Here is a 27,372-nt window from a genome sequence, read left to right as displayed (position 1 = left end):
TTACTTTCATAAAGGGTTCAAACCGACAGTCTCACAACTAAATTAGATTATAATGAAAAAAACAATTATATGAGATTGTTTTCAATTTGTTTAATTTCTTATAGCTCATACAAATCTCCATTTCACTCAATGTCACTGTTTTATTTGAAATAAAATATTCTGGATTAAAGTCAAAACAATAATTGTCAATTTATTCTCATGTTAAATTATAAGATGGCTAAATGCTTTATTTAAATACAATCAGCTACTCATTAGTGCTACTATGAAGAAGTAAAAGCCCTTAAGAACAGTAAATGCACTTCCCAGTATGTAACTTGATAAAGGATACTTCATTTTATAGGCTCAAATCTTTATGAATATATTGTCAAACAAATAGCTTGCAAAATAATCTACATTACAAACAACACTGTCTGCACTTACACTTTGCCTTTCTTTGAAAAAAATGTACTAGATTTATTTCTAGATATTTTCTATGAAAGAGCTTTAAACTATTGCAGTTTGATGTAAAAGCACTGTAACTAACAACCTTGTCCTGTCCTCTTCGCCAGCTCCACTGAAACTAGCCACAGAGAACAAACAGGGGTCAGTGTGGATTCTGCTCCACACAACCTGTATTAGCTTTTGTTGTAGTTCCCATTTTTGAATAATGGGTACAATATTAATTCTTTAGAACATCCTGCAACACAACTAGAAGCAAATCAATGAAACATTCACTTTCCTGTACATGGCAACATTTTTAGTTCCTCAAAAGTTTCATGCAATTTAAAATATATGAAACGTTTACTGAGGACATTTGTTGAACATGAGCCAAATGAATGTAAAGTCACTGAATCTGAAATAAATTTGGAAAATGATTGCTCTACATTTGTACCTAATCAGGCACTAAAGTGTAAAAAAAAATTACACATAATGCATTTACACAAATCCACAAACATAATCCATTTACACAAATTACACATAATCTAAAGATTATCAGTTTTCCTCAAGGAACCATAGCCATTTAGCGGTATAACTTTTGAACACAAAGCCTTCTGATCTACAACTCAAAGCCTAAATCACTGAGCCACCCCAACAAGTACAACTAGCTTGCATTGATTCAAGTACTTCTGTCACTGAATTAACTCACACTAGAAGACTGGATCTAAACAATGCAAGCTAGTTGAGCCACATACATCCTCCAGAATGAACTTGAATGAATGAGATTTTGCAGTGCCTATAGAAGGCTCATAAAGGCTCAGTGTAGGTTCTCATTTCCAAAGTGTTAAAAAAAATAAGGTAATGTAAGATACAAAAACATAAACAAACAAACAAACAAACAAACAAATAAATAAATAAATAAATGCATTTGTTTTATAATCATTATGGCACCATCAGTCTTTAAATAAAATTTCTAGACACCCAGCAATGCTAAAAGAAATAAACCTTTAAATATAACACAACTAAATATAATTTTGGAGAGTTCCAGGATCTGTGTAAAACTAAATCTTTTAACACCATATGTGTTAACTATTTAAAGAAAAAATCCTTTCCTTTATTGTTTTTAACTCAAAATGGTTTTTGAATTGTGTACAAAAATCCTCTCATCCCGCTTTTTTCACTTCAGCACACTGAGGGTCAAAATATTCCTTAACAACAGCAGGGAGAAATTAATAAATCATGCACCAAAGTGATAGCAGAGTGACAAAAGCTGCTTGATGTAAGCAAGAGTAGCTGCAGGGGGTTAATGCAGCAGTGTTTGTGTGTTTGTGAATACACTGTGTGTTTGTGTGTGTGAGTGTGTGTGTCAGTGTGTGTCAGTGTGTGTCAGTAAGATCGGGCGTTGCAATGACATCTGCACCCAATAGAGCTTAAAGGTCAGCTCCTGAGAAAGATGACTGAGGAAGTGCCCTTGCTCTCTCCTGGTAGAAACACTATTCCTCAGGAGAGAGAAGACCTTTAATATATGAAGTGATGGATTCAGTACCTGGCTGCAGGGCAGAGATAATGTACAGTGCACCAAATCATTTTTTTTACTTTAATCCAGAGCATTGGATTTGAAATGAAACGAAGCAATGATCATTAGGGTAAAGTACAGAATTTACTGAGGGAAGAAACATCTATATTGTGAGAGTTTATTGAGAATTATAGCTAGTTATCCCATTTAAGCGCACTAAAATAATGTTTGATTATAGCTCAGTTCTTTCTGAGCCAATGTATTACTGAAAAACTACAGTATAAAACATATTCTTTGGATGGTTACTGGTTTTTGGAAGAATTTCTAAATAAGAGAGACAATTGAAGGTCCTATTTTCTTCTTTTAGCAAATCACATGGTCCACATATTAGATTCGGCAAATGTTTACACTGGATGCCCTTCCTGACGCAACCCTCCCATTTTATCCAGGCTTGTGACCAGCACTGAAAGGTAACTCTTTAGTGGCTGGGTTAAACCTGACCAGATATCAAACCTAGGCCACACCAATGAGAGTGCTGGTCTTGCCACTAGACCACCTGGAAATCCAATATGAAATAACCAAATTAAAAAAAAAAAAAAACGTGGAAAAAAATGCACATTTCAACAATATAAGAGAAAAAACATAAAATCCAAAAACAGTTAAATTGGATAAACTTTTTTATATGTTATTACTTTATTCAAAATTATTGCTTGGCACTGGAATGGTCTGACACTGGACCATTATAAATATAAGTTAAGTGAGACAGTAAATTAAAATAAAACGTATGTTCATGTTATGTAAGTGTTTCATGTTCTAGTAGATGGTCAAGTACTGAAGCAGCTTCAGGAGGCCAGTGTGCAGCAATAAGTTCTGGTCCAGGGACTCAACAAAAGCCTGTAGACAGTCACAGAGGAGTTTGTGTCCCTGAGAAAACATTCTCCCTTGGTGGCTGCTATCGCATCTCCCCTTCCCAACCCCTGTAACGATGCTCACCACCTCGTAACAAAGCTCACCACGGACGATGATGTAGAGGCCTACCTCAGCATGTTTGAGAGCATCGCCACCAGGAAGATATGGGACCGAGACGAGTGAGCTTGGATTCTTGCAACTTTCCCCACGGGGAGGCCCAGTTGGCTTACCACACCCTAAGCCTACGTAGCTGAGGCAGACTACAAAACGCAGTGAGTTCCACATTACACAAGTGGAGCTACGGGCCTGGTTCTAATCCTTGTTCTCAAATGGACCAGATTCTCTTGAAGACCGCCCTGAGAGATGCTGGGTGTTCTGAAACATGTTGTGGCCACTTTGAAGGCCACAACAGGAGATCCGCTTAGAGGGGGTGAAGGGACCACTCTTCAGCCACTCAGCACACTATGGAGTGAGGGAGCTACCCAGGGGGTGGCCCACCATAGGACCTGTAGCCCGCAACAAGCCTTTGTTCACCAAGCCAGACCCTCCCACTGGCCCCTCTAATGCTAAACATCGGCTAGTGGACTGCAAGGTCCACACCACCGAATGACCTCACCAAAAGTGTAAGTGACTCAAATACATCGGGAGCATTGTCACTCTCACATGACCAGAGGCTCTAGGCCAGCATGAAGAGCTGGTGTGGACCCTTCAGGAGTTATGTGTTATTGGTGACATAGGCCAGGTCCCTGTCACACAGGCAAAGATCCAGAGCTGAGAGAGAGGGTGGCCTCTCTTGGTGGGGATCATCCCAGAGCTCCCAGTTCCCCTGCGGCTGAGACAAAATTGGCCAGCGTTCTCCGCAGTCACTGCCAGGGTTCAGGGAACCCATATTTCTGCCTGGGTCACAGATACCCTGAAACAGACCTTGGTGAGGAGAGGGGCTGGTCTCGCTCCATCAGAGAACCAAGACCTAACAGAGTTGGTGGACCAATAAGCTGACGTCTTCACCTCCACTTTCAGCCTCACAGCATGCTATCAAGGAAGAGGTGATAAAAATGCTTCAGGTTGGCATCATCAAGGAGTTTGCCAGTCCCTGGTCCAGCCCTATTATCGTGTACCCAAAGCTTGGATCGACAACTTAGTAGAGAGTCTAGGAAAAGCCTGTTTCATATCCACCTTAGACCTGACCAAATGCTACTAGCAGGTAACCCTATCTCTGTTTGTTTGCCTGAAGACTCGTTTTCTCATTAGGCCCGCAAGGGGCCCCACCACCTTCCAGAATTTTGGGATATTGTGTTGAAACTGCATTGTCCCTCTGCAGCCACTTTTCTCTCTTAGCTTGTTGCTTATTCATCTGCCTGGGTGGACCAACTTGCACCACATTGGGGAGGTTCTAACACGCTGACAGAAGGCGGGACCCGAGCCTCCAGAATCCAGACTTATCCATAGCCTGCTCACTCAACACACAGAGGCAGTTGGCTTGTGCCTAGGGGGGTTGGTACTGTGGCAACAGGTCTCACACAGCCAGCAATGACAAGTCAGCAGGTGGCCACTAACTCCCATAACAGTGCTAAAGATAATGACACTCCAGCACCAAGGATAGTTGCCATCATTGCGTCTGCGGTATGGGGCCAGAGCTTTGGCAGCGGACCAATCAGAATGGACAACTGCTCTACTCACCCTCTGGGAGAAGTGCAGCTGGCAGAGAAACATAAAGCTGTGGTATTGTATGTAGCCAGAGCTAACCCATTGTTCTGTGCTGCCCTTTTTTCCAGAGAGCCAGTAAAGCTAGGACAGAGCTACCAAAGATGGAGGAATGTCACCAGGCCAGAGCTCCTTGTATCCACTGCTGATCTATGCCAAGAGCATCTTGGACACAGCCCTGTCCGCCAGTGCTCCGCCATCCAGCCTTCAGCTCCACGCTTCACCCTGCACCTCCCAGCCTGTTTTTTCTTGACATTTTGCTCACCTCCTCTTCATATTTTCTCAAGATTTTTTCCAAAGAAAAAACTAGCTTGCACTAACTTGCACTAGTTTTCACCCACCCTGTTGTCCTGTGTGTATTTGTTTTTGCATGCTCATTATCCTGACAAACTACAACTGTTATGAATGGAATACATTAATACATCCACACATAAACAAATTACATAGCTATAATAAATGCAAGCCTGTGATTTGTTAAAACTTAGTATCAAGTTTAATAAATATACAGTGTAAAATTTACACTGTAAAAAATTTAGACCTAGAGCAATTGTAACAATTCTGGTCTCATTTTATATTTCATGAAGACTAAACAGAAAATTGAACTAAAATTTGAAAATTGCACAAAAATGTATAACATTTAATATTTATGTTTATTCAAACACAGTAAAAAATAATATTAAAGCTCACTATGTACACAAGATGATAATCTGTTAAATGTTAAAAGAGGGTAATATTCAACGTAACCCAAGAAAAATATCCCAGGCGTAAAAACCATATATTGAAAAGAAGAGGCAAGTGAATAATTCATTAACAGCCTAAAGGTAGACTGACCAAAGCCAATGATGTGGTAATCAAGGGAACACTATTCTTCTTCTCATCAATTATTAGTATTTTGTGTATAATGGATTGATGAAGTGACCCCTACTTCTGCACCTGAGGGCCTTTCAACTATTTACCATGCTCTTTTCTAAAGAAACTCACAAAGAAGAAGCATATAGCTATAACAGATGACTGGACATTAACACACTTTACCAGAAAGGCACTTTCTGATGTAGTTCATAAAATAAATGACAAGACTGATAGTGTAAACTCTACAAGGCCCAGGTCTGTTCTAGGAGATAAGCCTGAGAGTCCCATCTTCCATTTCCTCCCTGATTCTGTCTTGTTTGATGATTGTACATTATCTAGTCACAGTCCAATCTTTGGCAGAGGTTACAAGTCACAGTCTTCATGGCATTATTGCACTATGGTCACTTGTTATGCCTGTATATCTGTAAAAAAAATATAGAACTCCTGCCCTTGTTCAGTCACACCACATCAACATAATCACACTGGACGTATTGACAGCCTGTCACAAATGAGCCTTTCCCAAGGCCATCTATTGTAGAAGTCTGTTCCGAATCAAAATTTAAAAATGTCTGTACAAATCTAATCACATGTCCAAGGGTATAAGAACATGTTTTATAAGGAGATAAAAATGACTGTTTTTCCTCAGGCATATTAGGATTATAGAGACTGTAGACTGAATGTTTGGACAGTGTCATGGAGCCTGATGTACATTTACCTGAGGTTTTGAATCCTAACTTCCCTCCAAATGCGTAAAGAATGAAAGAATGCTGTATGCGTTCACTATCTTAGTCTACCTATTAAAACCGGTACTTAACTAATAAGCACATTCCTTGGCAATAATTTACCATAACAATACTTATTCTCAGGGTAGGGTCTGGGATCCACTGTGACCATGAACAGCATAAAGCTACTGTTAATTGTAGTTAACAGTAAGACGGAAGAAAATACAATATGTATCAGTAGAAATATAAAAATATATTGAAATTTTATTTTATACAATTTCAATATATTTTTATATTTCTACTGATACATATTGTATTTTCTTCTGTTTTAAGCATAACTAAGTAAATGGCTAAATGTTTATTTTAGCAAACAAGCTGATCCTGTGTTTTGGTTATTGTTCGTGTTCCAGTTATGTGGATTGGCTATGATAATTAGCTCTAGTTTCCCTGTCTAAAACACAGTGTTTCTGGTCTAGGCTGCAGATCTACCTTGGTAATAACCATAAAAATAATAATACACATTGGAAAATTTTATGTCCAACAAGTTGAACTGTTTTTGTTCACAAACTGAGCATCTTATTTGCTATAGTACGTTCTGTAGGTCAGAGAATAATTTTCAGCATACTACATTATAAAGATGGTCTTTTATAATCAGCAAGCTTGGTCAAGTGCCCATATAGCCTTGAGGTAGCTAGCAAGCAGCTAAACTTACTCAGTGCTTACTCACTAACTTTGGAAAGTAACTAACTGTGATGAGTAAGATAATGCTTTATTAATTCCAGAAAATTCCAGAGTTATAACAGCACACAATGTATGCGTACACACACACATGCATACATACATATATTATATTCATTCATTCATTCATTCATCTTCTACCGCTTATCCGAACTACCTCGGGTGACGGGGAGCCTGTGCCTATCTCAGGCGTCATCGGGCATCAAGGCAGGATACACCCTGGACGGAGTGCCAACCCATCGCAGGGCACATATATTATATATATAATAGAATTAAATACACTTATATGCAGGTTATATCAACCATGCAAATATACAAAACAACAGGATAGTGATAATACATGGAATAGGCAAAATGAAACAAAATGTAAGCAGGCGCACTAGTATATAGGTTACAAGGAAGATGTCACTGTGTGGGATTGGACTGAGCAAAATTCAAAGTTTGATGCTCATTCCACAAGGAATAGTGCAGAAATTCAATGAGCCTTCTCAGATGGATAAGTAATGTGTGGAAATGTACAGTCTGATGGATGCAGGAAGAAAGGACCTGTAAAAGCATTCCTTTCTGCACTGAATCAGGAGACTGTGCAGTGATTGTTGGATAGATAGCTGGGAGTGATTGCTCATGATGGCAGTGAACTTGGACATTATCATTCTCTATGCTACCATCTTAACTGTGTCCAGCCTGAAATCCATGACTGACCCAGCTCACTTAATAATTTGGTTAAGCCTGTTGGTTTTGGTGATGCTTCCTTAATACACAGCAGCATAAAATATGCACTTGACACAACAGACTCACAGAATGTTCAAAGCAACTGATCCTACGCTCTGGAGGACCTCAGCCTCGGTGGAAATTAGTTGCCTTTGTTACTTTTTGTATAAGGCTGTTTGTGTTCATGTCCCAACTTGTCACTATGCTGGTCACTGTACCACCTTGACATTCAGACCACCATGATAATTGGAGCTAAAGCAGATTTCTTTTAAAGGAGCTCTCCTTTGTATTGCTGGTGATAAGCTGAAGATATTTGCACTTAGACCACATGATAAAGCTGTTCCTGTACTTCCTCAAGCTCTTGTATTCATTCCGCAAGCGACAACACCTGAGAACTTAAACTCAATATGGCAGGTTTGAGAGTCATACCTGAAATCAGAAGTATAAAAGGTGCATAGGAAGGAAGAAAGAGCTGACATACAGTTCACACATTCTGTGGCCTGCTTGTCAAAGGTTAAGCTAAAGATATAGAATAGTATATAAATGCATGAAATAAGGACAGAGAATAACATAGAGATTAAAATTTCTTTTATTAATGAAGTACACCTTCATTAAGAAAAAAAATGTAATGCAATTTATGCTTTTCTTTAGAGACAGATTTGTAACCAAATTTATTAGGAACCTCATTCTTATTAAAACATTGCATTCTGAGATACTATGTTTTTCTAAAATCCAGTGACATGCTATTGTAATTACAACTGTAGATTACTAGACTATCCATGAAAATCCCAGGAGATCAGCACTTTCTTAAGTACTCAAACCAGCACATCAGGCACCAACAAACATTCTGTGGTCAAAGTCACATCTGTCCTGTTCCAATATACATTCAGACCAGAACACCTTAAAAACTGAAGCTCTTGATACGTGTCTACATAATTTTTATTAATTAAGTTCTGCCTTGTGATAGGCTGGTTGGATTTTTTAATGAATGAGATTTTCTTAATAAATTGAAGAGTAAATGTATTTTATACAATATGGTTAGTGGCTTCAAATATGTTGTGTGTCCTGGGGATGCTCTGGTGAGACTCCTAGCCTAGATTTTTCATCCCATTGCAATTCTTTCTTGAATATAGAATAATCTATCTAGTAATTCCTAATATAAGATTACAATAAACCATATACATGAGTATTAAACATTCAGTTACAACCTTTTGTAACTAATTACTAGAAAACTAGACTTGTAATTAAGCAATGTCTTGTGTCATTGGCTAATTTTAAGCATTAGATGCTTAGAATTAGCAACGTTATCTGCCTACAGAATAAGAAAATTTGTCTCCCATAAAAGAAACCCCAGATTTGTCTATCAACCCTCAAAGAAAGCCCAGAACCCAAGAGGAAAGTAAAAATGTTATGTTGATTTGAGTGAGGTATTCAGTAAAATATAGGGGACTTAACTTGAGTAAAGGTTAAGCCTACCCTCTATGCACTTGTACCATCAACCACAGAACAGGTGAATGGAGCCATGCACTAAACTAAACTTAATCTGTGCATTGCATACAACCTAATACTCATTAGTGAAGGGTAAGAGTAGACGATGGCTTTCATTATTAACAACGGACACTACAAGTAGCTGGTCATGCCATATGGATTCATCAATGCACAGTCACTGTTCCATGCCTTCATAAGTGAGTTACTCTGGGAAATCGAATTAATCCAAAATGAAAACATATCTTCCAGATATGTGTGGTTTTGCAAAACAGAGTAATCTAATGGATCAGAGTAAAGTGGAGGCAACCTCCTGGCCCAAACCTAAACCTGTGATGAAGATGTAAAGATTCCTGGGGTTTGCTAACAGTTGCTGACAGTTCATTCAGAGCTTAAGTATTGCGGCGGCCCAACAAACATCCCTCCTCAAAGGAACCCTGAAACCATGAACGCCTTTGATGCTTTGAAACGATGGCTTTATGGACATCCTGAGATTAGATCATGGTGTTCAATTCTGCTAGCAGATATGTCAGGGCTTTTGCAAAAGACTCACTATCAATCTCTCCTCAGGTTACCACCACCAATATAATGATTTGTCTTCTAATGGTTTGTATGAAAACATTTTATCATCTAGCTCAAACCTTTCTACTCCAGACCACCAGAGGAGGCCTCCCCTGAATATTAAAAACACTTCAGTTCTATTTCTAATTTCCTGTGGAACTGCTGTATAACACATATCAACTTGATCTCTGGTGCAAAGCTTTACATTGTCTGTATTTGTGAGAATTCTGAGCCATGTTTTTGTGGATTGATTTTCTGTGTTTTATCTAATTTCTCTTTACACAGTTTTGCCGTTTGCGATCTGATGATATTTTCTTCTAATTTTGTTAGTTTGACCCTGCCTGGTATCTTATCAATGTTCTGGAACTGTATATAGATCTCTAAATCTAAAAACAGATTGAACAATCTTATATTTCATAATTTTTTTAGGTTTCACTTGTTTTTCACCAGAGGTAGATGTTTCTCATGTTTTTATATGCAGTTCTTCACCAGATAGCCGTGTATTGCTGCTTATAACCTTGATAACCTTATCTATGGTTCTGAGCATCCACTGACTTTCAGGTTAACACCACTTGGGTGGAATGTAGTACCTGGTTGAAACACAGGGGCATTTCCTCTACAGTTTATTAATCAAAATATTTTGAATGGATATTGATTGCTATTAAGTTTTGGATTGTTTTTGTTTAAATACAAATAAAGTGTAAACAGCAAAATTTCACCATCATCACCTCTTTCCTTCTTCTATAGATGTGCTTGTTCTCTCTAAATATACTCTGTTAAAAATCTACTACATAACAACTCGTGACAGAAACCGATGAAACTCCTCTAAAAATACCAGTTTAGACTGAGTCACACTGTTCGCTTCTCATGCTGGTGTCTTTAATGTCTCCTACTGTATATAATAAAACATTCACATCCGACAGATAGAAATGGACAGCATGTTTGAGAAGATCAAATTTATTCTACAGCATTTCATTTTTGCATTAGACTGAGAGATTACATTATTGTATAATTATAATAGCACATGAGTGAGAGTGTGGTTACTCTGTATATTAACATGTCTGTAATTTGGCCGGAGTTTATCACTACATGCTTATATATGAACAGGTGGACAGACACAAAGACAAACCAAAAATATAACTCATCCACCATCTAACCCTATCTGTTATACTATCCAACCTCAACTGGTGCAGGTAAAGAGATTCCACCCTATACGAGTGTCCATACAACAATTTGATGGGGTTCACTTCACTGTTATCCACGTAGTTCAGTTTCAGACTACACAGTTCACTGGTAAACCACATGGATTACTATTAGGCCACTGTGTACATATTTCACTGACACAGTTCACTATTAGTCACTATTAGTTCATTATTTGTCAGCACTGTACATTATTATCCCTCACGGATCACGATTAGCACAAATGGTTCACTAATGACCTATGAAGGCCATCATTCGTTCGCATGATACATAAAAAAACACAGAGATCATCAGCTTGCACAGTACAATATTAACCCATGCAGTTCACTATTGACCCACACAGTTCACTGTTAGCAAACACTGTACAGTATTAGCCAAAACTGTAAACCATTACCCCCCATGGTTTATTGCCTACACAGTACATTAGCAAACTACACAGTATTATACCACACTGTACTCTATTAGCATACACTGAACACTATTAACTCGCATTGTACACTGTTACAGTAGCTCACATTATACATAATTACCTCCCAAAGAACACTATTAGCTCACACTGACACTATTAGCTTTCACTATATTATTAGCTCACACTGTACACTATTAGCTCACACTGAATACTATTAGTTCACAATGTACACTATTAGCTCACACTGAACACTATTAGCTTACTCTGAACACTATTAGCTCACACTGAACACTATTATGTCACACTGAACACTATTAGGTCACACTGACACTATTAGTTCACAGTGAACACTATTAGGTCACACTGACACTATTAGCTCACACTGAACACTATTAGGTCACAGTGAACATTATTAGCTCCAACTGTACACTATTAAATCACACTGACACTATTAGCTCACACTAAATCATATTATCTCACTGCTACAATCCCAAATGGTGTTTAGGGGTATCGTTGGGAGGTAACAATATGAAATGATTCTAAAGTTAGATTTCTGGTGTGTATCTGGCAATCAACGACAAGGACAACAAATAGTGGGCAAAACCTGTCTCTATTATCATACAAGTGGTGGTGACAAAAGTGGTAACATTTACGATATCTACAGAAACAAGATAACAAAAGACACAAAGGGATAAAGAGACACGAACGGTGCCCAAAAAAAGAAATAAGCAAAACAAAACTGCGCTAACTTGAACTTAACCCTCTAACCTGAACTACAAAGGAAAGTAATAAAACAAATCTTCAGAGTTAATGACGCCCTAACTAACCTATACTTTCTATACAAACAAAAGGTACAGAGGGTGGCATGTGCTCCTAACCTATTGTGTGTTGCACAATGTATGTCACGTGACGTACTCACCTGTCCAGTTTTCCCCAATATAACCAAGATCACATACACAATGTGAATAAACACAAGCATACAGATGCAGAACGAGTGACTAACAAGACACATACACAAAGTGACTAACGAGTCACATACTGTACACAAAGTGACTAACGAGTCACATACACAAAGTGACTAACGAGTCACATACTGTACACAAAGTGACTAACGAGTCACATACACAAAGTGACTAACGAGTCACATACTGTACACAAAGTGACTAACGAGTCACATACACAAAGTGACTAACGAGTCACATACACAAAGTGACTAACGAGTCACATACACAAAGTGTCTAACGAGTCACATACACAAAGTGACTAACGAGTCACATACACAAAGTGACTAACGAGTCACATACACAAAGTGACTAACAAGTCACATAGCCCTCTAACAAATTAGCCCATGTCTTCTTTCTCCTTCTGTTTTTGTCTCTGTTTCTGATTCTAATCCTGATTCTGGTTGATTGGTGGATCGACGGGTGACGTCACACAGGATAATGAAGATTGACGGGAGGTGTCCAATGGTAGGGATCTGAAATGATAGATAGTGGAGCAAAGAGAGAGAGAGAGAGAGAGAGAGAGAGAGAGAGAGAGAGAGAGAGAGAAAGAACAAACAAAACACAGAACCCACAAACATAGCACGTAACACTCACACTGACACTATTAGCTCACACTGAACACTATTATGTCACACTGAAACTATTAGTTCACCCTGAACACTATTAGCTCACACTGAACACTATTAGCTAACACTGTACACTATTATTAGGTCACACTGAACACTATTAGCTCACACTGTACACTATTAGGTCACACTGAACATTATTAGCTCACACCGAACACTATTAGCGCTGTTCAGGATCAGTACACTGCATATATTAATATAAATATTTTAAATTGTTTTGCAAGACGGTCAAGTTTTGCTCAAGTTTTGAAGACAGGACAGCGTGACATCACGTATCCCATGGGGGAGTTGTGTTTGGTAAGGATCACTGACCGCAATTTAACCAAATACAAAGTATTTGTTTCATTTCCATTTATTAATGTGTGTGTGTGTGTGTGTGTGTGTGTGTTTGTGATAATGATTTTTTTTTTATTATTTGTTGCGTTAAATCTTTTAAATTTAAATCAGATAGTGCTATTTTCTGATTGGCTATTGTGTAGCTTCTTTTTTTGATTGGCTGATAAGTGTCAGTCTCGACTAAGAATTGAGACGCACTTGATTCTTGCCCGGTTCCATAGAGACAGCCGTGCGGACTGATACATTTTGGGCGCTGCGGCATATTAAATATATGATAAATAGTCAAAAAGTTTTTCTGCGTGAGAAATACGATGTGTGGCGGGAGAGCGTGACAAAAGACCCAAATGCGTTACTGTTACTCTCAATGCGTGACACTTGACAGCCTTGGTTTTGCAAATGTCCTTAAATGAACCCTTAAATGTTGTCGAGACTGCAGGTTAAAACTACATTTCCCACAATGCACTTCAGCTTGTTTTCTGTTTTGGTCATGTGACTGTTCTTATGATCAGTCTCAACTGCTCCAGCAATACCGCTACACACAAGGAGTTTACGACTAAATCATTGTAGTTATAAAGACTGCTGAAGTGTCTGAGCTCCATTATTGTTTTCCTCTAGTGAAGTGGGAAGATTCCTCGGTGTCTGGATAAATTAACGGCTGTGGCTAGTTATTAGCAGTGAGCTATGTCGGAAGTGGAGGAGCAGGTAACAGTCTACATTAGAAATCTAAGACTTTTAAATCCATTTGTGCATCTTAGATTATATATAAAGTGTTTTAATATACATGTACAGTCAGTGTACAGGTATATTTTAGAATGCTAGCCGTTTGTAATGCTAGCTGTTAGTCACAGCGGTTGTTAAACTGAATATCAAATAAAGGTTTGACTGAGCGAAGGATGCTAATATCAATTTTACAATAAGTTACACTTATTATATATAGAAATTAAAGTGTACAGTTAAACATGTTTCGTCAGTGCTGTATAGTGTTCAGTGCTGTATAGTGTTCAGTTCTGTATAGTGTTCAGTGCTGTATAGTGTTCAGTGCGAGCTAATAGTGTTCAGTGCGAGCTAATAGTGTACAGACTAAGCTAATAGTGTTCAGTGTGAGCTAATAGTGTTCACTGTGAGCTAATAGTGTTCAGTGTGAGCTAATAGTGTTCAGTGTGAGCTAATAGTGTTTAGTGTGAGCTAATAGTGTTTAGTGTGAGCTAATAGTGTACAGTGTGAGCTAATAGTGTACAGTGTGAGCTAATAGTGTACAGTGTGAGCTAATAGTGTACACTGTAAACTGATATTGTACAGTGTGAGCTAATAGTTTACAGTGTGAGCTAATAGTGTTCAGTGTGAGCTAATAGTGTTCAGTGTGAGCTAATAGTGTACAGTGTGAGCTAATAGTGTACAGTGTGAGCTAATAGTGTTCAATGTAAACTGATATTGTTCAGTGTGAGCTAATAGTGTTCAGTGTGAGCTAATAGTGTTCACTGTAAACTGATATTGTTCAGTGTGAGCTAATAGTGTTCAGTGTGAGCTAATAGTGTTTAGTGTGAGCTAATAGTGTTCAGTGCGAGCTAATAGTGTTCAGTGCGAGCTAATAGTGTTCAGTGCGAGCTAATAGTGTTCAGTGCGAGCTAATAGTGTTCAGTGCGAGCTAATAGTGTTCACTGTAAACTGATAGTGCTCCGTGCGAGCTAATAGTGTTCCGTGCGAGCTAATAGTGTTCCGTGCGAGCTAATAGTGTTCCGTGCGAGCTAATAGTGTTCCGTGCGAGCTAATAGTGTTCAGTGCGAGCTAATAGTGTTCAGTGCGAGCTAATAGTGTTCAGTGTGATATATAATTTCTTATATATAGAAATTGAAGTCTACAGTTACACACACATTGTAACTTCTCTGAGTAAACTGCTGGACTCTTGCTTATGTATTCAGAAAATTGAAATGTCTCGCGAAATATTTTTCTTTTCTAATTAGTCTAGTAAAATTCACATTCTGTGCAGTAAACTATACATGTGTAATAATACTACATGTGAATCTTATTTTCCAGGGAAAGAAACCTGGTGAGGAGTCCACAGATGACTCGGAGGTAGGATTGTGGTTCTCAGCTTTTAAGCACTTTGCAGTTGCTTTTATTTTGAGAGAGAATTATAGGAACTGTTTCTTTTAATCCTCTTCAGAAATTGTTGTAAGGTTCATGAGATCATGCAGTGCTTAAACATCTTTTGTCCCAGACGCATGAAGCCAGTTACTACATTTTTTCAGCTGCCTTCCTACAGATAACTGTATTTTGACATGAATGATTCCAGTACCAAAAAACACACAGGAATGATTTTGAAACTTTGGTAGTGAGCTACCTTGCTACGTTGGCATCGTTCTAAAGCCAGCTTCCATTGTTTGTCTACTATCTCTGCAGATTTGCTTATGTTCACCCTGTTTGCTTGTGTTTTCTCCTTGTTCTCCAATTTCCTTCCTAAGCATGGCAGTAGATCAGGGATTCTTAAAAAAATTGGGGACCATAAAGGACACGGTGAAGACTTCTCCACACATTATACACAGAACTGAACTACACCAAACACACACACACACTCAACTGTGTGGACTGTACAGATCAATCACTTACTCAATTTATTTTTTGCACACAAGTATGTACATGTTTACTGGAATCCTCTCTGTTTACAGTTCTCTAGTTTTGCACACTGTACTTTATAATATACAGTGGGGCCTCCTGGTGGTCCAGCGGCAGGATTCCATGCTCTCATTGCTGTGGTCTGGGTTCGATTCCAGGCAAGGAGCTAACCCAGCCACTGAAGAGTCTCAGTCCAGGTCCCAAGCCCAGATAAAATGGGAGGATTGTATCAGGAAATATATCTGGTGTAAAACCTGTGCCAAATCTAATATGCAGATCTTGTGATAATCTGTGGTGACCCTGAAAAGGGGTTATATAAATCTTTATAATATACAGTATTATATTAATAATAATGGTTGGCCCACTGGTTGGTGCTATTTTTTTTTTTATTATTTGTCCTGTAGTGTTTAGTATTGTTTTATTGCACAGTGCATCTTTTGTCTCACACTGTTTGCACTAGGTTGCACACAATGCACTTTATGTGGCTAGGACAACTTTAAGTCCTTAGCTCTGTGTTGTTTTATGAGCTTTATATTTTCTATGTAAAACCATGGTCCTGGAGAAACGTTTCATTTCACTGTGTACTGTGTCGGCTGTATACGGTTGAAATGACAATAAAAGCTTCTTGACAAGATATAGTACTATAAGATTTAAACTTTTAATGTATTCATGCATTATTTGTGTGACCTATGTGTGTGAAGTATCTAGAGACTGGAAAACCTAAAGGTTTTAATTCTTGCAATGACTGACTTAGTGGAGAGTGTTGTGTAGTTGCCTGCTTTACACTTGATGTGTGATATTTTGCTTGTGCATGCAGAAGCAGCGGTTACACAAGCTGCATTATAATTCACACACATGCTGTGTATGTTCTGTATGTCCAGAAGATTTAAAAGTCACATCCACTAGATGACATGTCAGAGCCAAGTGTAAATGCAAAATGTTAAGCAGTTTTACACAAACTAATGAGATCTGTATATTTTCATTGTTGTTATAAATTCTATCTAAAATATCTGACCTTACATTTAAAAGTATTTACTAATCTAGAAAATCCAGAAGCCTGCTTTTGGTAGGTTTGAAATGGAGAGGTTTGTTTTAATGTTTTCAGACCTGTTGATCTGTGCCTTGTTTCAAAACCGAAACTTTTTCCCACTTTTTGTTTTCACATTTTAAAGCATTTATTTATACAATTCACATGTGTATTTATGTGTATTTATACAAGTCACATGTAGGTAAATTGTCATCTCATTGGTCAGAGGGTGCCTGGTAGAGATGAGCCGGATACTCGGCAGAAACGAGTATCCGGTACGGATAAAGCACTTCTGCCGAGTACGAGTATTATATGAGTCAATATCTGTGCTCGGATTGAATGAAAATCATCATTGGGTAGCTGATTGTGTCAGCGTTCTGTGATAGGATAGTCACAGCGCCCCTCCCCTACAGTGATAGGCTAGTCACAGCGCCCCTCCCCTACAGTGATAGGCTAGTCACAGCGCCCCTCCCCTACACACATACAGATGTATTGTGTTGCTGTGTCTCACTCTGCTCACTCAGTCACACACACAACAGCTCTCTGTCTCTCCCTCAGTCACTCGGGTTCGCAGGTCTTTTCCCTTAACGTTTAGGGTTTCTTCAGCTTTTTACTTCAGGTTGTAACGTTAATAATACGTACTTACTAACCAGTAGAGTTCTGGTAAACGTGGGTTCGTTCAGACGTGGTGCTTGCTTGGTAGAATGCGACTCGCATTGCGTCTCTGCCTGTCAGAGATTTTTTTTCTTTTTTAAACCTTCAGCTGCCTCTAACCAGTAACCAGACACTGAGTGTCTGACACGTTTTTGCTGTATTTCATAAAAACATAAAGGTAGTAAGCTAGTGTTATAAATATTACAAATTAATTATTACCGGTTAAAGCCCCGCCCATTTCAAGACAAGCCCCGCCTACTTCTGGGTTAGGCCCCACCCACTCCGAGATACAGATAATTCATATGGTTAACAGATACGGATACAGATACAGATAATGCTGTACTCGCTCATCCCTAGTGCTTGGATATGTTTCAGGGTTAAGCTCATAGTGGTCATCCATTTTACTTGGTTTTTGGTCCAAAAAGGCATTTTACCTAGTTTGGTGAGCCATTAGCAAATAAACACACATTTAATATAATGCAGAAGCAGCTGGTCGGGGTAATTTGACCCTTTTTTTAATTTGAGCCACTACAACAGTTTTTCATACTACTGAACAAGACTAAAATAGCATCTATTCATTTAAACCTGGTTTAATGGGAATTTATCATCATTAATCTATACAGCTTGTCTATTTTGTTGTTTCTCCAGGACCATGGTGCAACACATAAAAGTACACAGGACTACATAAAGTGCACATCCACAGCAGTTTGAGACAAGTGCAGGACAAAGAATACACAGAACAATGAACATACAGAACAATAGAATAGAGTTGTGCAGGGAAGCTGTTTCACGGTGGACTGTAAACTGTTGTGTAGTGTAGCAGCAATAAGTCTATAACTGTGATGCAGCTTTGTAAAGTACAGAGTGCAGACATATTGAGTCGCACTAGGTTGTGTTTGACTAATCCAGGTGAGGGTTGGGAGACAGCAGGCTGTTGAGTAATCTGACTGGGAAACTGTTGCTGAGGCTGCTGGTGATGGCTCAGGTGCTCCGGTACCTTCTGCTAGACGACAGAAGGGTGAAGAGGAGGGTGAGAGGGCCGAGCAAGGTCGTCTGCATTACTGTGATATTTTGTGCATGCGCTGGTTATTGTAAAGGGTTTCATCAGTTCTCAGTCAATGACAATTAAATATACACATTCTTATTGAAAAGATTTCACCTCTAATGTTGTGTTAGACATCGTGAGTACTGATAATGTTGTACATTTTTAAATGCCATTCATTTATTGTAGCCTTTAAATAATAAAACAGTATAATTCTGCAAAATCTCTTCAGAAACCTTGGTATACATTTCTGATTCTATTTATTACCTCCTTTTTTTTTCTCTATATTTCTCTTTGTTTATTTAGCAAGTGTGTTGACCGCACAACCATCGCAACCTCAGCAGCTTCTTGTCACTAGGAGAGAAGCTTAACTAGCGAGTAATGTGAATGTGGTTTAGAATGTAGGAGGCAGATGAATATGATTCTGAAAAGGTTTCTCTGTCACCAGAGTATCCACATGCCTGCGAGCGGATAAATAAAATACTGTGTGTCACACAGAGATGGGGTGGAGGCTGTAAGTGATAGAGAGAATGAAATGTCAAGCAGTTACTGAATACCTCCACTGCAGCTCCTTACAACATAGAAGGAGTAAATAAATAATAAATAATATATCTGTGGGTTCAGGGTAAAACCTCAGTGAGTGTAGTGATTTATTGTAATTCCTCACTCTTCCTTCAGACTCTGTTACCTGTTTCCCTCTCTCTCTTCTCTCTTTTTCTCTCTCTCTCTCTCTCTTTCTCTCTCTCTCTCTCTCTCTCTCTCTCTCTCTCTCTCTCTCTTTTTTCTCTCTCTCTCTCTCTCTCTCTCTCTCTCTTTTTTCTCTCTCTCTTCTCTCTTTTTCTCTCTCTTCTCTCTCTTTCTCTCTCTCTCTCTCTCTCTCTCTCTCTTTCTCTCTCGCTCTCTCTGTCTCTCTCTGTCTCAATTAATTTCAATTAAATTTTATTTGTATAGAGCTTTTAACAATTGACATTGTCTTCAAGCAGCTTGGAAACAGAATAAATATTGTAAAGTTTAAAATTAAATGACTAATAATCAAGCCTGCTGCAACGTGTCTCTCACTCCCTGCCTCACTCTCTGCCTCACTATCTGACTCTCTCACTTCCTGTATATTTTTCCGTAAGTATCCACACAACAGTTACGTATCTAAAGGGTTCTGCTTTTAAAGCAACGTTTAATATGTAAAATGAATAAAACAAAACAGAGCATGCTGTTAAAGAAAAATAATCAACAGCAGTGTGGCAACAAAAAATAACATCATTAACCAATAGCAAACATGTAAAACAAACATTTCTGTTCTGGACCAGTTAAAGGTGATTACTTTTTGGTTTGTAGCAGTATATCTTTTCTTATATTTTTGGTTTCATTTCTTGAATCAGTTTCAATCTCAAACTCTAAATATTATTAGATTACTTAAAACGCTCATCATACAAGTCCCTGTGTATGAGCTGTTGCTATAGCAACAATAATGCATTAGAATTTCAGAGCACATTCATTTTAACCTATTGTTCACGTCACAGCTGGAACTACCGTTCAGGCCGTGCTGTTGTACAGGAATGACGCACCTTCTGACCAATCTGAACAAGACTGGCTAAATACTATACTGACTAAAATCATAAATAAAATCATTTCCCGTTTGTAATGCAAATGATTCAATGACATTCACATTTCCAACAGCTTGCTTTAGATGAGCTTTTAGTAGGAAATGACTGATGAAACTACAGTATGCATGTTGATATTGCCAGTTAGAAGTCCAGTTAAGGCTTAATTTCATCTACTTTGGCAGTCATAAAGTCATAAGCAGACATACAACGAAACGTCCCTGATTAATAATCAGCAGGTTCAGTCCTAACCTGCAGTTACTCTCTCTTTGTATTTACTGGTGCATCCTACAATCACAAATCCTCAATCTGCTGCTCAGAAATTTCTTGCCAGCAAAGAATTATGTCCCGTACGGGAAGCGAGTAAAGAAGCATGCGGCAGTCTGAAGACGTGATGTCAAACAGGGAATCGAAGGAGGATGCAGACTTAGACTGACATTAATCTGGGTGTCAGTTTGATGCTCTGCGTCGACAATCTGGAGAATCGAGGAAGATAGAGAGAGAGAGAGCTAAAACTGGGGCTGAGAGGCAGAAGAGTGTGTGCTTGGTCACACCACTCCAAGAACAGGGCAATTAAAGACAGACTCCCCTTCATCCCCCTCTCCCCAGGGCACCAATTAGGAGCAGCACGGAACACCAGCACAACACTCATCCGCCACAGCGGCAAACACTAACAAGAAGCAGAAATTATGGGATATGAAACGGCAGAGCTATCACTCTAAACCCCCGATAACACACACACCAGTGTAGAAAGTTTTTGTGCCTTCTCCTCCCCCCTCCCCCCCTTTTTTTTCTTTGCTTCACAACTATAATGGCTTTGTAGACCATGACAAATGTCCAGGTATTCGAAATTTCACATCTGGAGAAGACAGGAAATGGACGTGGGAGCTTCAGTGATGAGGAGAGAAAACACCTTTTAGAAGTAAAAGAAGCTGCTCTGTACAAATCACACTTTTCCACAAACATCCATGAATACCGGTGGAAGAGGGTGAGGAAAATGTAGGATTTGACACAGCAGTAAACTCCAAAATTACAGTTTTCATCTATCATATACAATGTTCAAATGACAACACTCAAGTGCAAATATTGAATTATTTGGTCAGGCTACAGCTAAAATGAAAGCAGAAAAAAGGCAAATTTCTTGTTCTTGTATTATCTGGTTCTCTAGCAGCAGCAAGTAAACATTAAAACTGAGATCTGTAGCTGCCCCAGGCTTGGCTTTCTAAAAGCTTTGCCTCCGGGCATGTGTTTTGGCGGAACTCTGAAGCAATGAGTTTCATTTGATGCATTTTTAAGTTTTGAAATGGCTTTAGCAAACAAAATAATTAGGTCCACATTATACAATTCTACATAAAGAGGTCATTTGCATGTGTCATCTGAACAGGCAAAGAATAAGTATGTAAAGGAAACATGATTTTGCTTGGTTTACTGTGTACTTAACACAAAACACAGTCATAGCAATAGCGTGTAACTGACAAAAAACAGCCGTAGCAAACTGAGTAAAACTGAATTAATGCTTGTGCAACGTAGCTAAAGTGGTAGTGGAACCTGTCTACAAAATAAGGGAAGTGTGTATTTTGTGTGTATTTTGTATATAATACTGTATGTAATATGCAGCCAAAATTTTGTGGACATCTGACCATCACACCCATACAGCATTAAGTCCCATATAATGCAAGAGCCCCAAAGCATGACAATGCCCCCATGCACAAAGCAAACTCCAGGAAGACATGGTTTCATAGGGCTGGTAATGAATAAGAACTCGAGAGTCCGGACCTCAACCCCAATGAACACCTTTAGGGATGAACTGAAGCACTGTCTGTACTCCGGGTTTCTAAAGCTGACATCAGTGCCTGACCTCACACATGCTCTTATGGCTGAATGAACACAAAATCCCAAAGCCATACTCCAAAATCTATTGAAAAGCCTTCCTGGAAAAGTAGAGGTTTTTATATCAGTAAAGGGGGAACAAATGTGGCCCGGGGTGTTCATAAAGCACAGAAAGGTGGCACAAACCATTGACTTTAGTGTCAATGTGAATGTAAACAAAGCTCTATTTAAATGCTGTTATTATCTAATGTATTAGTGGGCAGAAAATGTGAAACACGGGAGTGTTTAAAGTTATCCAGAAATGGCTGGGGGTGTGTGTGGGGGTGTGTGTGTGTGTGTGTGATTGTGTGTGTGTGCAGTCTTCCATTCTAGTCAAGCAGGAGACGCACCTGATTCCACCTGTTTAATCAGTTTACACTCTTGGATTCAAATAAATGTCGAGGTGTGGATTCTCCTTGATTTAAATTAAAAGCTGCAAACACACCGTCTCTTTCCGGATAAGACCAGACACTCCCACTTATATAAATTCATTTCAATAATTTTTATCATTTTTATCAACTTGCTGATTTCTGCTAATTTACATAAACCTTCTCATTACATTATTAGATTCTGTAATCTAAGACAAAAAAAACAAAAGTTTTGTGTCTGGTGTATTTTGGCATTACATAATTATTATATCTGGCATTACACAATCACTGACACTGAGATGTAAATTACAGAGCACACGTAAACATTTACAACAGACAACTAGTGCTGTTTTGCTCACGTGAAAGATGTAAATGTTTATAGGTGCCGTTAGTCAACCAGCATATTTATTCTTTAAACATTTTTTTCAGGTGTTAACAGATTTCTAGTAAAATAAGTAGAATAATAACAGAATAATCCAGAGCCTTGTTGTGTCGCTTCACAGAGTTACAAAATGGATGCATACATAGAGCAGCTTTTGGGTCATCTTCTCTATATAGTAGATGTGTTCCTACTCTTTTAGATTACTTGCTAAATCTTTGCCTATTTTTATTTACGTATCTGTCATAAAACTGAGGTGTCGCACACTGTTTGCTTTAAATCACAGTCTTTAAGTCACTTCTTGCTTTTGGTGCTTTTTAAGAAGTTTTTCTACTGATTGGTTTTGGATTATTGTCTTGTTGCATCCACTTGATACATCCAAAAAAATGTTTGTGTGTCTGGCATTATCTTTGTCCCATTTACTTTTATTTGTCTCTAATTCTGGTTTGATTTTAGCATGCTGTAAAAGGTTAATGTGACTTCCTTTAGGAGATTGAATGGTGTGATGAACAGCAGAGAGAGTTTAAGGCTGAACTAAATATAATGCTGAAAGTTTGATTGTTCATTGTCTGAGATCTTGAGAATATTTGCTAAGAAGTGTTTGAGGGTATTCTGACAGTGCGAGTCTCTGTAAAGGGATAAGGTTCTTATTAAGGATGAAGAACTGGCAGCCTCAGGACAGCTTTGGTTCAGGTGCTCAGAATCTGCCAGCTAACCATGTTTGATTCTGTTTCACACAAACTTGCTCTAGAAGTTTTACAAAGTGAAACATAAATGAAGAGACCTAGTGGAGGTAGTGCTGGATTTTTATACTACGCAAACTGGGGTCATATCGGGTATTTAAAATTGTGTGTTTTCCCTGTAGGAAGAAGACAGTGAGGAGGAACCTAAATTGAAATATGAGCGCTTGTCCAATGGGGTGACGGAGATTCTGCAGAAGGATGCAGCCAGCTGCTTGACAGTACATGATAAGGTATATTATTATTCATTCATTCATTCATTCATTTTCTACCGCTTTATCCGAACTTCTCGAGCCTGTGAGCCTGTGCCTATAGCCTGTGCCTATCTCAGGCGTCATCGGGCATCAAGGCAGGATACACCCTGGACGGAGTGCCAACCCATCGCAGGTCACACATACACTCTCATTCACTCACGCACTCACACACTACGGACAATTTTCCAGAGAACATGCAAACTTCACACACACAAGTCGGAGGCGGGAATCGAACCCCCAACCCTGGAGGTGTGAGGCAAACGTGCTAACCACTAAGCCACCATGCCCCCAGGTATAATATTATCGTAACATATTTAACACAACTTTGCAAAACTAAGCACTATCCATTATTGTTTCCGAGTTCCCTGCTGTTCAACGTTTTACACAGCATTTAGTAAAAATATCTACTGTAAATATACACACACTCTCACACACACACACACACTTACACACACTCACACACGCACACACACACTCACACGCACCAACCAGGTGCCACTGCTATCCTTTCATTTCATGATATATTTCCCACCCCACATCTTTTTTTAATTCTATTCATTTATTTGTTTTATTTTTTTATTTTTTATTTTTTATTTTTTTTTTGCAACCTGTGATCATTTATATTGGTCCTAAATGATCATGGCAGCGAGTTCACTCATGCACACCTGCTTTGGAGGAATAGTCAAACCTAGTAATGCCTCCTGTCCTGATGTTTTATTAACCACAATTGATTTTTGTTCTTTTTCTCCCCTCCTTTCCTTTTTGCCCCTGGAGATCTCTGTCTCTTTCTTCTTTAGAAAAAAAAAATGCATCACAGAGCTGAATCGTCAATAAGAGGCTCTGTCCTGTTTGGTGTCCTGTTCTTATATATGCATTCCTGCATATCTTCTCCTCCACCTCGTAACATGCACACGCTCCAGCAGGCCTAATGTAGCCTCATGTTTTAAGTGGTCACAATCAGAATTTCATTTGCACCATTCCATTTCAATAAATCCCTTGAAGAGCTGCTCTGGATGCTGGGGCCACCCCGTTTATTTATTTATTTTGCCTGATTTTATTTGGGCAGATGGTGGGGGCTCTGTCGGACATGCTCCGCTGTGCCTGTAAATATAAGCATTTCATTATAGACTGCACTGAAGCATGGGAGCACACAGTGGTCTTGTGTGTGTGTGTGTGTCTGTGTGTCTGTGTTTGTGTGTGTGAGTGTGTGTGTGGTAGAGCTTCTTACACATACTGTTTTTAACACATCTATCGTTGCTCTTCTGGCTGCATATGTTTTGAGCACTTAACATGAAGAGTTATTGGACTTCATGTTCCACTATCATTATTTGGCAGATATTTTGTTTTAGGACAAATTTGTGGTGCATTTCATTAATTACAATTTAAATCTTTTAAATGAGTTTTTAAAATCTGATATTATAAATCAAACTATATTTTTTTGTTCCATTTGTTTTCAGAGAATGCAAATACAACCATTGAGCTTGTGTTCATGTTGCTGTCTGTATTTTGTTTTAGGATAGGAGAAGTTTTCAATAACATTCCAATCTATAATTGTTCAGTTTCTGTGAAGCTGTGTCAACTGTACATTCAAGTTCATGTACTTGGCCAACAAGAGTGAAATCTGATGTGGTCTACTGCTATTGTATCTAACTTTAGGTTTGATGTGAGTTCTGAGGTACTTTTCTGCACATTTTGGTTGTAACGAGTGATTATTTGAGTTACGATACACTTCCTTTCAGCTTGTCACATTCTGTCTATTCTCCTCTGTTCTCTCTCGTCAAATGTTTCCATGTTTTCAAAAAATTATGAGAACACATTGGACCTCGATGTACAAAATATTCAAGTTAAAAATCTTTACTTATATACACTGTGTAATTCAACAATAACGGCACAAACAATAAAAACAAAATGATGTGACGAAATCATTAAGCCATTGAGGACTGGATTCAAAAACATGATTACCAAGTGTATCAATGCCTTTGTTATCTAGAAACTACCTACATATATCCTACATATATTATTTGAGCCCGGGCATTGTCATGCACCAGGAGAAACCCACTGCACAAGCATAAGGTCTGACAATCACTCTGAGGATATCATCATGGTACCTAATTACAGTAAGGGTATGATTGGCTAGCACATGGAGAGCTGTGTGACCCTCTAAGTATATTCCTCACTAGACCGTCACTGACCCCACCGCCCAAAACCGTTCATGCCGGATGATGTTCTTTGGCAAATGCCAGATGTGCTGCACAGTGCTGGGCTGTGACCACAAGTCCCATTATAGGATGACGGACCCGCATGCCACCATCATAGAGTCTGTTTCTAATAGATTGGTTAAAAACATGCATACCAGTAGCATGCTTGAGGTCATTTTGTAGGGCTCTGGCAGTGCTTCTCCTGTTCCTCCTTGCACAAAGGAGCCAATACACACAGCCTGCTGCTGTGTTGTTACCCTTCTACAGCCCTGCTCAGCTCTCCTCATATAACGGCCTGAATCATGTCCTGGTATCTCCGCCATGCTCTTGGAACTGTTCTGGGAGACACATCAGATGTACCATCCTGGAGTAGCTGGCCTAAGTGTTACAAGTAGGGCCAAAAACCCTAATATCGCACAAAACCTGAGAAAAATCAGTCAGGAAGGATAAGATAGCAGTTGTCTGTTGCCTCTCCAGTACACCTGTTGTCATTTTCATTTGAGCCAAATCAAGTGAAGCACTCTCAGAATCACTTATGCATCCTAACAGGTCAGAGTGATATCCCTAAAATTTTAATTGATTTGTTGTTATACAGTCATGTTTAATTGTTCCCGTTGTTTTATATTTGTGTGTAATTGTTCCCAGTGATAGACTGGCGTTCAGTCCAGGGTATACAATGCCTTGTGTCCCAAGTCTTCTGGGATAGGCTCCCAGTATGATAAGTTTTTATTTAATCCTACAGCATGCACATTAACCAACTACTAACTAAATAGATCTAAATTATTACACTTGAAGAAGAACAAACAACTCTGTTAAGTCTCAACTCTGTTAAGAGTGGAGTAAATTATTATTCATAGTGTTTAATGCTTTTGGAATTATGGTAATTCCTAGTTTTCTCACAAGGACGTTGCACATGAACGACCCCTCAGCTCTTAATTATAACTCGGAAACACAGAGATAATTTTGATTCCCAAGTTTCTGAGATGGAAGGATTCCCAAATTTTCAACCAGGCAGAGGAGAGTTAATTTTTTTTGTACTGAATAACAGGTTTTAATCATTTTTCTAAATGCAGCTAATGCAGCTTGTGGTATTTTTATTACCTATGGTTTATATCTTTCCACCGAAAAAAGAACTTTGACCATTTTTCATCATAAGCTGCAAGTTAACGTGTTATGGTGTCAAAATAAAAGAAAAAGAAATATGTATGAATTAACCTGGATTTAGTCATGTTTCATGTTTTTACCAACAATAAAGCTTGTAAACATGACATACTCAAAATTACCACACTGAAGTGGAAAAAGTCTGATCTTCTAAAGGCAGCATATTCACACTCATTATCACACTTTCTTCTTGCTTACACTGAAGTATTATAACACGTTACATTTTTTCAGCTCAAACTTACTTCTCGGGTATATAGTGGAGTCCACTTGTGAGAGCACAAG

General features: G+C 38.7%; 1 protein-coding gene across 1 annotated transcript in view; it reads left to right on the top strand.

Annotated features, from left to right (window-relative positions):
• The first annotated feature begins 13,670 nt into the window (after positions 1-13,670).
• The window catches only part of vps41 (VPS41 subunit of HOPS complex), a 39,602-nt gene continuing 25,900 nt past the window's right edge, over positions 13,671-27,372 (top strand). Inside the window, exons 1-3 of the mRNA XM_060861124.1 lie at positions 13,671-13,889; positions 15,222-15,260; positions 23,603-23,710. Of these exons, the coding sequence (XP_060717107.1) occupies positions 13,869-13,889; positions 15,222-15,260; positions 23,603-23,710 (168 nt within the window). The 5' untranslated portion in view covers positions 13,671-13,868. The remainder of the gene's footprint in view (positions 13,890-15,221; positions 15,261-23,602; positions 23,711-27,372) is intronic.

This window comes from Tachysurus vachellii, chromosome 25 (genome assembly GCF_030014155.1).
Source record: "Tachysurus vachellii isolate PV-2020 chromosome 25, HZAU_Pvac_v1, whole genome shotgun sequence".
In the NCBI taxonomy this organism is placed as follows: domain Eukaryota; kingdom Metazoa; phylum Chordata; class Actinopteri; order Siluriformes; family Bagridae; genus Tachysurus; species Tachysurus vachellii.
The sequence above is the reverse complement of the archived record's forward strand: the minus strand, read 5'-3'. Positions and strand labels throughout refer to the sequence as shown.